General features: G+C 42.6%; 1 protein-coding gene across 1 annotated transcript in view; it reads left to right on the top strand.

Moving 5' to 3' along the window:
* Positions 1-13,621, top strand: part of LOC126469642 (heart- and neural crest derivatives-expressed protein 1-like) — an 81,288-nt gene extending 67,667 nt beyond the window's left edge. Inside the window, exons 2-3 of the mRNA XM_050096767.1 lie at positions 2,055-2,287; positions 13,210-13,621. Of these exons, the coding sequence (XP_049952724.1) occupies positions 2,055-2,287; positions 13,210-13,621 (645 nt within the window). The remainder of the gene's footprint in view (positions 1-2,054; positions 2,288-13,209) is intronic.
* Positions 13,622-14,591: the final 970 nt, after the last annotated feature.

Consider the following 14,591-nt stretch of genomic DNA (forward strand, 5'->3'; position numbering starts at 1 on the left):
GTTACGTATCAATCATTTCAGAGCCATTCCATAATACAAGAGCAACATATTACAGCCGAAACCACATCCGAGGCAATTTCAACATAAATTGGCTTCCTAATGCCTCACTTGGCACCTACGGTGTTGACTGCTGGCCACCGACTGCTGGCCACCGACTGCCTAATGTGCTCTCTCTCTTGCCGCCCAAATTGACCGCCAATGCCACCTTTTCCCGCGCGCCAAGCCCCTTCCGCAGCGGAGGGGGTTGCCTACACCTTTTCCTTTATATAATACAACTTCCCTGAGTATGAAACAGTGTTCAAAGTACGATTTCTCTTTTACGAGCATACATATTTTATGAAGTTTCATTATTCTTAAACGTTATTAAATCTTTACAATATATACATCATAAACTTCCACTTTCCCTCTGACAGTTCAAAGATCTTAACTAGTACAGAACAATCAATTCATAGTTAAATACACATAATAACACTGTATAAACTACTTACAATCGATAATGATGTTACAAACCATTCGCTCGACGAAAGATCCGTGCCTAAACACTGGAAAATTTCCAGGTGACACCAGTAGTTAAGAAATGAAACAGCAGAAATCCGCTGAATTACAGACTCATATCACTGACGTCGATCTGCAGTATGATTTTGGAACGTGTACTGTATTCAGCCATTATGAATTCAAAAAATGGTTCAAATGGCTCTGAGCACTATGGGACTTAACATCTATGGTCATCAGTCCCCTAGAACTTAGAACTACTTAAACCTAACTAACCTAAGGACATCACACAACACCCAGCCATCACGAGGCAGAGAAAATCCCTGACCCCGCCGGGAATCGAACCCGGGAACCCGGGCGTGGGAAGCGAGAACGCTACCGCACGACCACGAGATGCGGGCCATTATGAATTACCTCGAAGGAAACGATCTATTGAAAAATGGTCGGCATGGATTCTGAAAAATATCGTTCTTGTCCAACACAACTAGTTGTTTATTCTCTTGAAGTTAAGAGTGCTATCGACAGGAGATCTCGAATTGATTCCGTATTTCTGGACTTCCAAAAGGTTTTTGATACCGCTCTTCACAAGCGGCTTCTAATCAAAGGACGTATCTGTAGCCGCCTGCTTAGCTGAGTGGTAACGCGCTTGCTTTCCCTGCAGCGTGCCCGGCTAAGGTTCCCGGTCGGGTTGTAGATTTTCTCCGCTCGTGGATTCTGTGTTGTGTTGCCCTCATCATTCCATCCTCATCGCCGACTCCCAAGTCGCCCAGGGCGGTGTCGACTGAAATAAGACTTGCACTCGGCAGCCGAATTTCTCCGTATGGGGCCTCCCAGCCAATAATACCATACACTCATTATCTATGGAGTGTCGTCTCAGTTGTGCGACTGGCTTCGTGATTTACTGCCAAAAAGGTCACAGTTCGTAGAAACTGAGGGAAAGTCATTGAGTAAAACGGAAGTAATATCTGGCGTTCGCCAAGGAAGTGATATGGACCCCTTGCTGTTGCTGATGTCTACAAAAGATTTGGATGGGCCAACTTATATTCTTTGTAGATTATACTGTCGTTTGTCATCAAAAGATTTAAAAAAATGTAAAATGATTTAGAGAAAATATCTGTATGTCACGAAAAGTGGCAACTGTCCCCAACGCCAACTTGTGCAGAATCAGCTGCTCATCGGCGTCCGCCCCCCACCCCAGCGACCGGAACCACTCCTCCCAGCAGAGCGCGCCAGACAGGCAACAGACGGCGCGACCGAAAGGCCGAAAGATAGCACAAAGTGCCCGCACGCGAGCCACATGGCTGAGCAATTATAAAGACATTGCGCTAGAGACCAGTTCTGTGCGTAAGGGCTGAAAACAACCAGTGACCTCTATAAGGATCTGCCATCTTACGTAGCGTAAATTACGGTTATCGCAATCACCTACAGTTTTTGGATTAAGCTCAGAGGTTAATACGATCGATCATCTAGAGAAAGTTGAAATGCCACCTTATCTGTATGCAGTGCGAAGCATCTGTGACCGAAAAGAAGCAGATATTACTTTTATGTACGGTGTGTGACAGGCCGCAGACATTGGCGTGTCGAGCTACGGGGAGTTGGCACCGTACTCGAGCCTGTGGGACCACCATCACCACCACCACCACCACCACCACCACCGGCACGCGGGGGCGGCGGGCGTGGCAGGCCCAGGAGCCATGGTGGGCTACCCGGGCGCGCACCCTGACCTCATCGGCTTCGCGTCCGAGCTGTGGTCGGCCGCGCCGCAGCACCGCGCGCAGTGCATGCTGCAGCAGAGGTGACTACTCGTGCCCACCAGGAAAGGGGCGTGTAGGCGCTGCACTCATCCAGTCTCTTCCGAGTGCTTACATTTATGAAACTGATTGTATTACACGTAGCTGGTTTGAACAGGAAGAAAAGGATACAAAAATTTGTTCTGAATAATTCAATGATTTAAGCAAATAAAATAGCAGTGGCTGGTAATAAAACACGAAGGAAGTCCCGCAGGGCTTGATTTTTGGTCGACTCCTATTCCTTATATACACTCTAAGACAAAAAAAAAAAAAAAAAAGACGGACCACTAAGGCACTATCCGAAAGGGTCTGAAAGAGGTAGACGTGATGTACATGTACGGACAAACAACTGATTACAACTTCGGAAAAATTGGATGACTTATTCGAGAGAAAGAGCGTCACAAATTGAGCAAGTCAATAAAGTGTTGGTCCACCTCGAGCCCTTATTGAAGCAGTTGTTCTGCTTGGCATTCATTGATAGAGTTTTTGGATGTCCTCCTGGCGATACCGTGCCAAATTATGTCCAGTCGGGGCGTTAGATCGTCAGAATTACGAGCTGTTTGGAGGACCGTGTCCATAACGATCCAAACGCTCTAAACTGGGGAGAGATTCGACGACCTTCCCGACCAAGCTGGGTTTTGGAAGCACACAGACGTGTACTAAAAACTCTGTGAGCAGAAGGGCGTTATGTTGCTGAAATGTAAGCCCGGGATGGCTTAGCACGGCAACAAAATGGGACATAGAATATGGTCGACGTACCGTTGTGCTGGAAGGTTGCCGTGGATGACAACCGGAGTCCCGGAATGGCTCCTCAGACCGTCACTCCTGTACAATTGGAAACAGTCAGGTTGGGGTCCCGCCGCGTCTTCAGACACTCTTCGGCCTGGATTCTCGTTGTCTTCAGGGATGAGTCACAACTCCAACTCAGACCCCATGACCAGCGAAGACATGTCTGGAGACACCCCGGGATGCCAACGTGACTGGCACCCGCCATACGGCCAGACAACCAGGAATGATGGTCTGGGGTGCCATTTATTTTCTTGGGCTGTCACCCTTACAGCACAGCGGTACATCGACGATATTTTACGTCCCGTTTTTTTACCCTTCATGGTAAACCGTTTTAGGCTTATATTTCAGCAAGATAATGCACTCCCACATACGGCAAGAGTTTCTACTGCTCGTGTTCCTGCTTGCCAAACCCTACCTTGGCCGGCAAGGTCGCCGAATCTCTCGCCAACTGAGAAAGTTTGGAGCATTATGAGCAGGGCCCTCCGACCAGCTCGGAATTTTGACCATCTAACGCGTCAGTTGCACATAATTCGGCACGATATCCCTCAGGAGGACATCCAACAACTGTATCAATCGATGGTAAGCCGAGTAACTGCTTGCATAAAGGCCAGATGCGGACCAACGCGTTATTGACTTGTTCAGTTTGTGAAGCTCTTATTTCTCTTGAATAAATCATCGCTTTTTTTCGAAACTGTAGTCGTGTACATCACATCAACCGATTTCCGTTCTTTTTTTTTTGTCTTATAGTTTTCGTGAATAAACTTTCCAGCTCCCATACATCGAATAAAATCAGTACTTCTTAAGACTATGATTACATAAGCGATAAAATTAATCCTGTTAGAGAGAAACAAAGAAGAAGAAACTGTTAATAACGTTTTTCAAATGATTAGAAAACTTTTCACCGTAACTGGACTCTACCGTTTTCTTTTTCTTTTTTTAAAAAAAGAACTTCGTATTGTTTGGTTCAGTTAAACCACTAGTATACCATAAGAAATTGATGTAGCACATGAGCAGGAATCAGTAAATAGGACAGGACGTCACAACCGTTTGGGTGTAGATATCGACGAAAATTTGCATTGAAAGAATCGTATTACTGCGCTGCTCAAACAGCTAAGTTCAGCAGTCGTTGCTCTTCGTATAATTGCTAATATTGGGAACAAACAAGTAAACATTTTAACATATTGCGCATACTTCCACTCTCTGTCTTCTGATATTATCTGGGGCAACTCACCATTTAGCTCGAAAGTACAGATAGCACAAAAGTGAGACGAGCAGCAGGAGTAACATGTGATGTTACCGACAGTCATCTTGTAGACGCCTCTTCAAGTAGTTGGGCATTTCAACCGTCCCTTCAAAATCTGTATATTGACTAATAAAATTCGTCATAAATAGTCAGTCACAATTTAGAAGAATATTAATTAAGGTCCACAGCTACAACACTGGAAGAAAATATGACCTACATTACTCATTGCTAAAGCTGTCAGTTTCTCAGAAAGGGATTAAGTCTGCAGCCGTAACAACCTTTATTCATTTTCCCAATGACATAAAATTGTTGACAAGCAGCAAAGAAAATTTTAAATCTCGCCTAATTCATTTCTTCTAAACAAACCCTATTTCATAGACAAATATTTATTAAAAACTGGTGGCATGCTTAGCTGAAAAACAGGTTGAAATAAGGAGTCGTTCTCAAATTTGTCTGTCAGTAGGTATGGCTATGCTTGCCCTTATTAAACTTACCCCAGTATACTATTTAGTAGCCTGTATTGCGTATACCCTCACACTTCAAGAAGAATGTAGTAATTCCAATTCCAAAGAAAACAGTTGCTGACAGATGTGAAAATTACCCAACTATCAGTTTAATAAGTCATGGTTGCAAAATGCTAACACGATTTTTTCACAGAAGAGTGGAAAAACTGATAGAAGCTGACCTCGGAGAAGATCAGTTTTGATTAAGGAGGAATGTAGGAGCACACGATGCAATACTGATCCCACGACTTATGTTAGAAGACAGATTAAGGAAAGGCAAACCTGCATTTGTAGCACTTGTAGACTTGGAGAGAGCTTTTGACAATGTTGACTAGAATGCTCCCTTTGATATTCTGAAGGTAGCGGGGGTAAAATACAGGGAGCGAAATGCTATTTACAACTTGCGCGGAAAGGAGACGGCAGTTGTAGGAATCGAGGGGCATTACAGGGAATCCGTAGTTGCGAAGAGAGTGAAGTAGGGTTGTAGCCCATCCCTGATATCATTCAATACGTACATTGATCAAGCAGTAAAGGAAACCAAAGAGAAATCTGGAATAGGAACTAATGTTCAGGGAGCAGAAATAAAAACTTGAAGTTTGCCGATGACGTTGTAATTCTATCAAAGACAGCAAAGGACTTGGAAGGGCCGCTGAACGGAAGGGACAGTGTCTTGAAAGAAGGAATGAGATGAGCACCAACAAAAGAAAAACAAGGATAATAGAATGTAGCCGCATTAAATCAGGTGACGCCGAGGAAATTAGATTAGGAAACGACACATAAAGTAGTAGATGAGTTTTACTATTTGGGCAGCAAAATAACTGATGGCCGAAGTAGAGAGCATATAAAAAGACTGGCAATGGTAAGAAAAGCATTTCTGAAGAAGAGAAATTTATTAACATCGACTATAGATTTAGGTGGTAGGAAGTCTTTTCTGAAGGTATTTGTCTGGAGTGTAGCCATGTATGGTAGTGAAAGAGTGACCATAAACAGTTTAGACAAAAAGAGAATAGAAGCTTTCGAAATGTGGTGCTACAGAAGAATGTTGGAGATTAGGTGGGTAGATTACGTAACTATTAAGGAAGTACTGAACAGAATTGGGGAGACAAGAAATTAGTGGCACAGCTTGACCAAAGAAGGGATCGGTTGATAGTACACATTCTGCGACGTCAAAGGATGACCAGTTTAGTAATGGAGGGAAGTGTGGGGGCTAAAAATCGTAAAGGGAGGCCAAGAGATGAACACAGTAAGCACATTCAGAAATATGTAGGTTGCAGTAGTTATTTGGAATTGAAGGGGCTCGCACAGAACAGAGTAGCATGGAGAGCTGCATCGAACCAGACTTCGGATCGAAGACAACAACAACAACAATCGTTTATATCTAGTCTGTAAACTGACTCATTCCATATCATTTCGATAAACACCGTGCAAATGTTCTAAGGAACATGTAATTAACAGAAAAGCATCAATCTCTACGCTGATGGTGTTCAGCGACACGTTCAATTAAAGCTACTGAAGCTGTCACAGAATGTCAGTCAGCTTGAAAATTTGGGGCGGAAATGGAGAGTAAAATCAACACTCAGCGAAAGCCATCTTATCACATGCCTGGCCCATCGTAAAACTCCAAATAGGGTAGAAGATCACAAATACACTCTAGAGGCGAGATATAAAAATCGATAAAATTAGCGCAATAACTAGGAATATTCATCTTGAGCTTGAAGCTCTTCTGTCCGTGTTGGCTTACATATTGATTTGTTTTCGGAGAGGGTCCACCTTGAGCAAAACACAATTTTTTCTTTTTATTGCCCAAATATGTTTCGCTGAAGTTTCAGCAACATTGGTAGGTCTTTATCTTCTATAAAACAGGAAAATTGCTTTTTAATACTGGTACAAATATAAATTTAAGTTTTTTAAGACAATATTTACATATTTGAAAAACAGACACAATTTTTAGATATAGTGACGAGGTATATATATATAAAGTTATCTCTGTTTTTCAAATATGTAAATTTATATTTGTACCAGTAGTAGAAAGATTGTGTGTCTGCGTGTGTGTGTGTGTGTGTGTGTGTGTGTGTGTGTGTGTTCAAATGGTTCAAATGGCTCTGAGCACTATGGGACTCAACTGCTGAGGTCATTAGTCCCCTAGAACTTAGAACTAGTTAAACCTAACTAACCTAAGGACATCACAAACATCCATGCCCGAGGCAGGATTCGAACCTGCGACCGTAGCGGTCTTGCGGTTCCAGACTGCAGCGCCTTTAACCGCACGGCCACTTCGGCCGGCTGTGTGTGTGTGTGTACATTTGTGTGTTTGCAATATGTTTCACTTACTTAGTCTAGTTTCCCTATTATGTGAAGAAAAACTGAAACACACACACACACACACACACACACACACAAAATCTTCCACGTTGTATAAGTTAATGGTAGGCATAACCATAACATGTCCAGTCGTAAATTTTCGAAGTAAATAATTGTTCTAAATTAAGTTCTATATGGTTTGCAGATGAGACAAACCGTGAAACAAAACAACTGCATTAAATTACATAAAATCCAGGAAATCCACAGCATGTGATGACAAGGTATATAAACAAATTTTTGTCTGATTTTCAAATACGTAAATACTGTCTTTAAAAGCTCAAATTTATATTTGTACCGGTACTGAAAAGCATTTTTCTGTTTTATAGAAGATAACAAAAAGCCCTCTCATGATGCTGAAACTCCAGCGGAGCATGTCTGGGGAATAAAAATAAAAATAAAAAATTGTGTTCTGCTCAAGGCGGACCCTCCCTAAAACAGATCAGCTAGGAATATTATTCGACTAAGCACTATGAGAACCTTTACATGGACTCCCAAATCGAATAGTCTGCAAAATGATATTCCAATGTAGGTTCTAGTTGGTTCATATAAACACTCCAGTATCGATTTTTGTAAATGTGGCTGCCAGATTTCAGCTCGTACAATCGGTTTATGCTTTATGTTTACTCTGCTTCTTTTGAGCCATGACTGAGTTATTAACTGGATACCTGATTTGTAAAATGTTTGTTAACGTTCACGAGATGATTTTGTGTGGAGTGAAACAAAACAAGATGTACTGTACTGACCAGGAAGTTATTCAATTGAAGAAAAGCAAGTTCCATCTTTATTAGATGGGAAGAAATACGTAGGGTAACGTTGCTGTCGATGGGCTGGCTCGATTTCGCTGCGGGTATTGACAATAAGTGCATTCTAAAGGTCATTAAGTGTAACCCGTTTTGCAAAAGTTTTTCACAATTTCATCAACAGTGAATAATTATGTCTTCTGTGGTTAATATAGTGAAATGCAAAAATATTCAAGCTACGTTGGGAATAAAATATTTGTTACAACACCCGAGGATTTTATTACACATTTTCTTTAGGTGGCCCATCGATAGTAACCTTCCCCTAAATACAGATATATTCACTAAATTAGAAAAATCGAACCACTTGGCAACAACTTCATATCCTGCGTCAATTGCTATACCCACTGCAGCTTTTGGTTGTCAAGACTCTCCTACAAGCATGATCTGATGAAACAAACAAACGTTCATTCAGTGCGCAGGAATGGGGGATATATCTTCACTCCGTCGGAACTTTTCTAGCCATTCAGAGCCTCCAAAATGTTTGAGTGCAGTAATCACTTTGCACTTTTTCCTGCTTTGCGCGTGATGTAGGTAGGTGTAACAAAATAACTTCGCTCTCACTATTTGGCGTGGATAGGATTTTCAAGGACCTCTCCTTGAACGAACTCTTCTTCCTCCTCCACATCTTCCTAAAGGGTTCACAGACATTTGTGAGGAAATTGTACTTTCTCTGTATTAAAAAATCCCGAAGGGCTTGTAATCTCACTTCACCGGGTTCATGAAATCTGAACAACTGTTTTGGGGAGGCAATTCTTATAAACAATTCATGTTCTTAAAACGGATTCAGGCGCAACTTGTAACCACGACTGCGCAAAATTGGTATCCGACTTTCGATTTTTGCCTTCCATGAGGTGTCTATCTATCTATATTCGAATCCCGCTCCAGCTACTGCCGGGTCTGGGTGCTGACGAGTCCTCTCTATTTGGCTCGGTCCTCCCACCACTTTTCTTCCTCCACTTGCTGCCAGGTCACACCTCTCCTTTCAACAGATATTCTCACTCCCATTTTCCACCGTGTTCTTGGGCGCCCTCTAGGTCTTTTCCCATCCATCTTTAGTTCTTCCATAATTTTGGGGAGTCTCTGCCCATGCATCCTCTTAACATGCCCATACCATCTTAATCTCTTTCTTTCAATTTCTTCTCTCATACTTTCTTGTTTGATGTCCTTTCTAATCTCTACATTCCTTACTTTGTCCATTCTTGTTTTTCCCTTAACTGCTCTGAGAAATTTCATTTCCCCTGCTTGCAGTCTGCTCCAGTCCCTTTCCGTCATTGTCCCTGTTTCTCCACCATAGGTGACAATAAGGATGTAATAATTCTTATACATAAGGAGTTTTGCTCTTCCTGAAACTTCATTATTCCAAATCAGATATTTTATTGTTTGGTAGAAATTGCCTCCTTTCTGTAACCTCCTATTAATTTCGTTAGTTATTCTTCCATCCCTGGATATTTCACTCCCTAAATAAGTGAAACTTTCTACCACTTTGAGGGGTTCTCCATTCAAGGTAATATTTCCATTGATTCCTTTCTCTCTTCCAAATACTATTACTTCACTCTTATCTTTATTTATTTTTAATCCATACCTTTTCATTATTTCCTTCCACGCATCAAGCTGTAACTGTACATCTACCTCTTTATCACCCCATATTACCATATCATCTGCAAAAATCATCTTTTTGTCTTTTTCTTTTACTATATCTTTAACTGCCCTATTCATTCCCCCCATCACTACATTAAAAAGCGCAGGAGATGGAATACTTCCTTGCTTAAGTCCTTGTCTTATTTCGAAGTATTCAGAGTCCGCCAGTCGTGTTCTAATTCTACAATTGTGGCCTCTGTACATTGTCTTTATAACATTAATGTATCCATCTTCTATATCTATCTTCTTCAGTTCTTCCCAGAGTCTTTCCCTGTCAACTGAGTCATATGCCTTTTCTATGTCTATAAAAATCATTATCACCCTTTTGTTATACTCCCAACTTTTTTCCATCAGTTGACGGATAGAAAATATCAGATCGATCGTGCTCCTTCCTTTCCTAAACCCATGCTGTTCTTCACTCAGCTCCTTTTCTATCTTTTCACTTATTCGATTTAGTAAAATTCTTTCAAAAATCTTGGCTGTATGACTCATTAGGGTTATTCCTCTGTAGTTTTTACAAAGTCTTTTATTGCCTTCCTTGAAGATGGGAACAATGTCTCCTGTTCTCCAGTCGTCAGGTATTGTACTATTTCTCCACACGCTTGATAGTACTCTATACAGCCCCTGCATTCCCACTGGACCTGCTGCTCTTATCACGTCCACTGATACTTCATCAGGTCCTGGGGCTTTCCCCCCATTCATCTTCTTCACAGCTTTTTCCATTTCTTCCCGTGTAATTTGTCCTAATTCTGCTTCCCAACTTCTCTCAATTTCTCCATTATTTGTTGTTTCCTCGTGTACCTGCTCCTCAGCGTTTACCAGCTTCTTAAAATGTTTTTTCCAGAGATCTTTTATATTCCCTGGATCTTCAATAATGGTACCGTCCTCTGTTTCCATCTTTACTGGTACTTCAGAAGCCTTCCTTTTATTTTTCATCATTTTGTAGAACATTTTCTTATTGCTCTTTACATCTTCTTCAAGTTTTTTTGTAAACTCTTCCCATGCCTTTTTCTTTGCTGTTTCCACTATTTCTTTGCACTTCTTCTTTTCCTCTATATATCTTTTATGGTCTTCGTCATTTTTAGTTTTCCACCATTTTCTCCATGCTCCATTTTTTTCTTCTAACTGCTTGGATTGTGTTATCATCCCACCAACTTGTCTGTCTTATTTTTTCCTTACCAGATGTTCTGCCACATACTTTTTGTGCTGCTTCGACTAAAGTGTCTTTGAATAAACTCCATTCTTTTTCTACATCGCAGAAAACTTCTTTTGGAAATTTTTGTGTTATTAATTCTCTGTACTTCCCAGCACATTCACTGTCCTTCAATTTCCAATCCCGTATCCTCATCACTTTCTTCTGTTTTCTATTTTTCAGACACTGATTCATTTTCCATTGTCCCACCAGTAATCTATGGTCTCCATCTGCACTCACACTTGGAATTACCTTCACATTTGTTACTTTCTCTCCCCATTCCCTATCTACTAGAATATAATCAATTACACTCTTCGTTCTTCCATCCCAACTGTATCTGGTGATAACATGACTTTCTCTCTTCATAAACCAGCTGTTTGCTATTTTCATTCCACTCCTCTGGCACAAATCCAGGAGTCTTTCCCCTTCTTCATTTCTGCCTCCATATCCAAAAATCCCAATACTTGCTCAAATCCCTATCTGTCTTTGCCTACCTGTGCATTAAAATCTCCCATCACTATATTAGCACTCTCTATATGGTTTTCTAACACATTTTCAAAGTCCATCTTCTCTTCTTCGCTACATCCCACTTGAGGTGCATAAATCTGGATTACTTTTAGTGTTTCTTTTTGGAATCTCAGGTTTAAGATTATGACCCTGTCTGAGGTGTGTCACGTTGAAATGTAGTTAGTAGCAATTAAAATAGTATGATGTCGAATTATGTTAGTAAAACGTTAAGCCTTCCTTCTGTTGTATTGTATGGAACTGGGGACCTAGAAACGACGGAGAGGCTTCGTCCCCGCCCTAGCCCGCAGTGGTACACAACGCGACTACAGGCTACAGCAGTCCACCCACCCCACCGCCATCCCACACCGAACCCAGGATTATCGTGCGGTTCGGGCCCCAGTGCCGGGGACCGGCACGCCTTCCCGCCCGGAAAGCAGTGCGTCAGACCGCACGGCTAACTGGGCGGGCTTCAATCTTCCTTCCTTAAACAGAACACAAACTTTTCACCTTACACACATAAAAATGTCGTTCGCCTTGTAAAATAAGGAGCAACAGCCTTCATAAATATAAGGGGTAGTCAAATGAAAACGAGACAGGTGAAAAAAAGTGAACTCTTTATTATTTCAAAAGTAATCACCGTAACTGTTAATACATTTACCCCACTCTGACACAAGATGGTCAATACTTCCAGTGGAAAAATGTTTTCTGTTGCCTAGGGAACCATGATTGTACCTGTGCGTGCACCTCTACGTCCGAAACAAACCTACGGCCACGAACGACTTTTTCCATGCTCAAAAAAAAAAAAGAAAAAAAATGTGTGAGGAGAGATCGGGACTTTGTGGAGGACGTGTAAGGGCTTCCCACCGAAACTTCTGCAGCGTACTCGAAACAACCTCGGTAGCGTGAGCCAACAATATGGGGGTTGTGAGTCCACCTTGACGCAAAACACTTTTTGTTATTTGTTTATTTATTTATTCCCAAACTAGTTTCAGAGACAATATCGCCATCATCAGTGGGTTCTTTAAATCCTATTTATTGTACATTGATCTATAAGTCAAAAGAAATTTACAAGTTCATTTGTGAAACGACTTCCCCTCAAGATCTCCAATTTATTACCGCTAATTTCAACAGTTAACGTGTTTTTTATGCTAAACATCATCTAAGCAGACGCCATTACATCATCGTCATCCACTACAGCCATTCTACAAGAAACTTTGATGAGGAACCAGAAATAGCCTACATTGAATCCTAAATGAAAGGAAATTGATAAGTTTATGTGTGAAATGGTGTTCCTTGAAAACCTCAAATTTAACCTATTGGCAGATCTCGAATTTCAGTGTCTAATGCAATTTTTTTGTACCAAAATATCGGTTAAGCAAATGCCATGTCTTTTTATTTTCAGTGCGTATTTCCATTATGCATCGTTAATTATATTCAGTAGTTTACAATAAAACTCATTTTACAAAACTGTTGAGGCTTACAAGGATGCCCCTTGTTGGCACTTGGCCTGTTGGGTTTTGTCTCGGTATCTTCGACCGATGCTTATTTCACTATTTTTCTGGTGTTTCGCCAGGACGAGTAGCTAGCACTATTTAAGGTTCTCCCTCCATTCTGGTGGGGGACTGGACTTCCCGTGTCACTCAAATTCGCTCACCAAGAAAGCTCGTTTCATCGTGCCGTCTTCCGCCAGCAATGAAGGATGAACCAATTACTCGTGTGCGCGAAACGTCATAAAAATCGTTAAACAGATGTCAGATGAAGATCCTGAGACAAAAGCCAGCAGCCAGTATGTTAAAAGTAATTAAACTGAAACTTTTACTCAGTCCTGTAATTACTTAATTCAGAAACTATAATTGTGCAAATAACACTTCCAGCCTCCTCGTGTTATGTGCAGATTCGGGTCTCACTCGGCCGTATCGGGTACAGCAGCTAGCACGGGTAGCCACAAGAAACCTCGCCGGCGGGTGGCCACCATGGCGCAACGCAGAGCCGCCAACATCCGAGAGCGTCGTCGCATGTTCAACTTGAACGAGGCGTTCGACAAGCTGCGACGCAAGGTGCCGACATTCGCGTACGAGAAACGCCTGTCACGCATCGAGACGCTGCGGCTGGCCATCACGTACATCTCGTTCATGAGCGAGCTACTGACGGGCGGCGTGGGTGCCGGTGCAGGCTCAGCCGCCGCCAAAGTGTGCGCGCCAGCCGACTGTGCGCGCGGGGCTTCCCCGCTCTACTCGGCGGGGACTCCCCGCGACTACCTGCCGTACTCGCTGGTGCGCCAGGTGAAGCACGTGGCCGCCAACTAACGCCGTCTCACCCGCTCAGCAGCCGGGCCCGCCAATCTGAGTGCGCTCGACTCACCCACCGGAATACAGAACCCTGCTATCGAGTGAATCTCGGCGTGGGTGCCGGTGCAGGCGCAGCCGCCGCCAAAGTGTGCCCGCCAGCCGACTGTACGCGCGGGGCTTCCCCGCTCTACTCGGCGGGGACTCCCCGCGACTACCTGCCGTACTCGCTGGTGCGCCAGGTGAAGCACGTGGCCGCCAACTAACGCCGTCTCACCCTCTCAGCAGCCGGGCGCGCCAATCTGAGTGCGCTCGACTCACCCACCGGAATACAGAACCCTGCTACCGAGTGAATCTCTGGACTCTTCGGATATGATGAGAGGAACTTGGACACCGGATTTTTCCCCTAACTCACGTTTACCATAATCAGTGTTACATCGAGAGCAATTATCGTTGAAATGACTAACGCACGTACACCATTACCAAGGATTAAAAAAAAATGTTCAAATGTGTGTGAATTCCCAAGGGACCAAACTGATGAGGCCATCGGTCCCTAGACATACACACTACTTACACTAACTTATGCTAAGAACACACACACATTCATATACCGAGGGAGAACTCAAACCTCCGGCGGGAGGGCCCGCGCAATCCGTGACATAGTGCCTCTAAACGCGCGACCACTCAGTGTGGCACCAAGGATACCTGAAGGCAATAGAAGACTATATCATTTAATTTATTTACTTATTCATTTATTTATCCTGGCACGACTAGGACCATTATACCCTCCCTTACATCTAACCACACTCTTCATACTCTACATTATATTCATTGTGATGCACATGTTATAAATAGTCTCCCATATAGTATGGAGCCTATCAATAGGAAAGAGTTAGAACATAAACAGCGTAAACAGTAATAGCTAGAGCAGAAAACAGGATTTACATTCATCTATGAACACTCATATACTATAGATAAAGGCAAGTAGATT

Source organism: Schistocerca serialis, chromosome 3 (genome assembly GCF_023864345.2).
Source record: "Schistocerca serialis cubense isolate TAMUIC-IGC-003099 chromosome 3, iqSchSeri2.2, whole genome shotgun sequence".
NCBI classification, from domain to species: Eukaryota; Metazoa; Arthropoda; class Insecta; order Orthoptera; family Acrididae; genus Schistocerca; species Schistocerca serialis.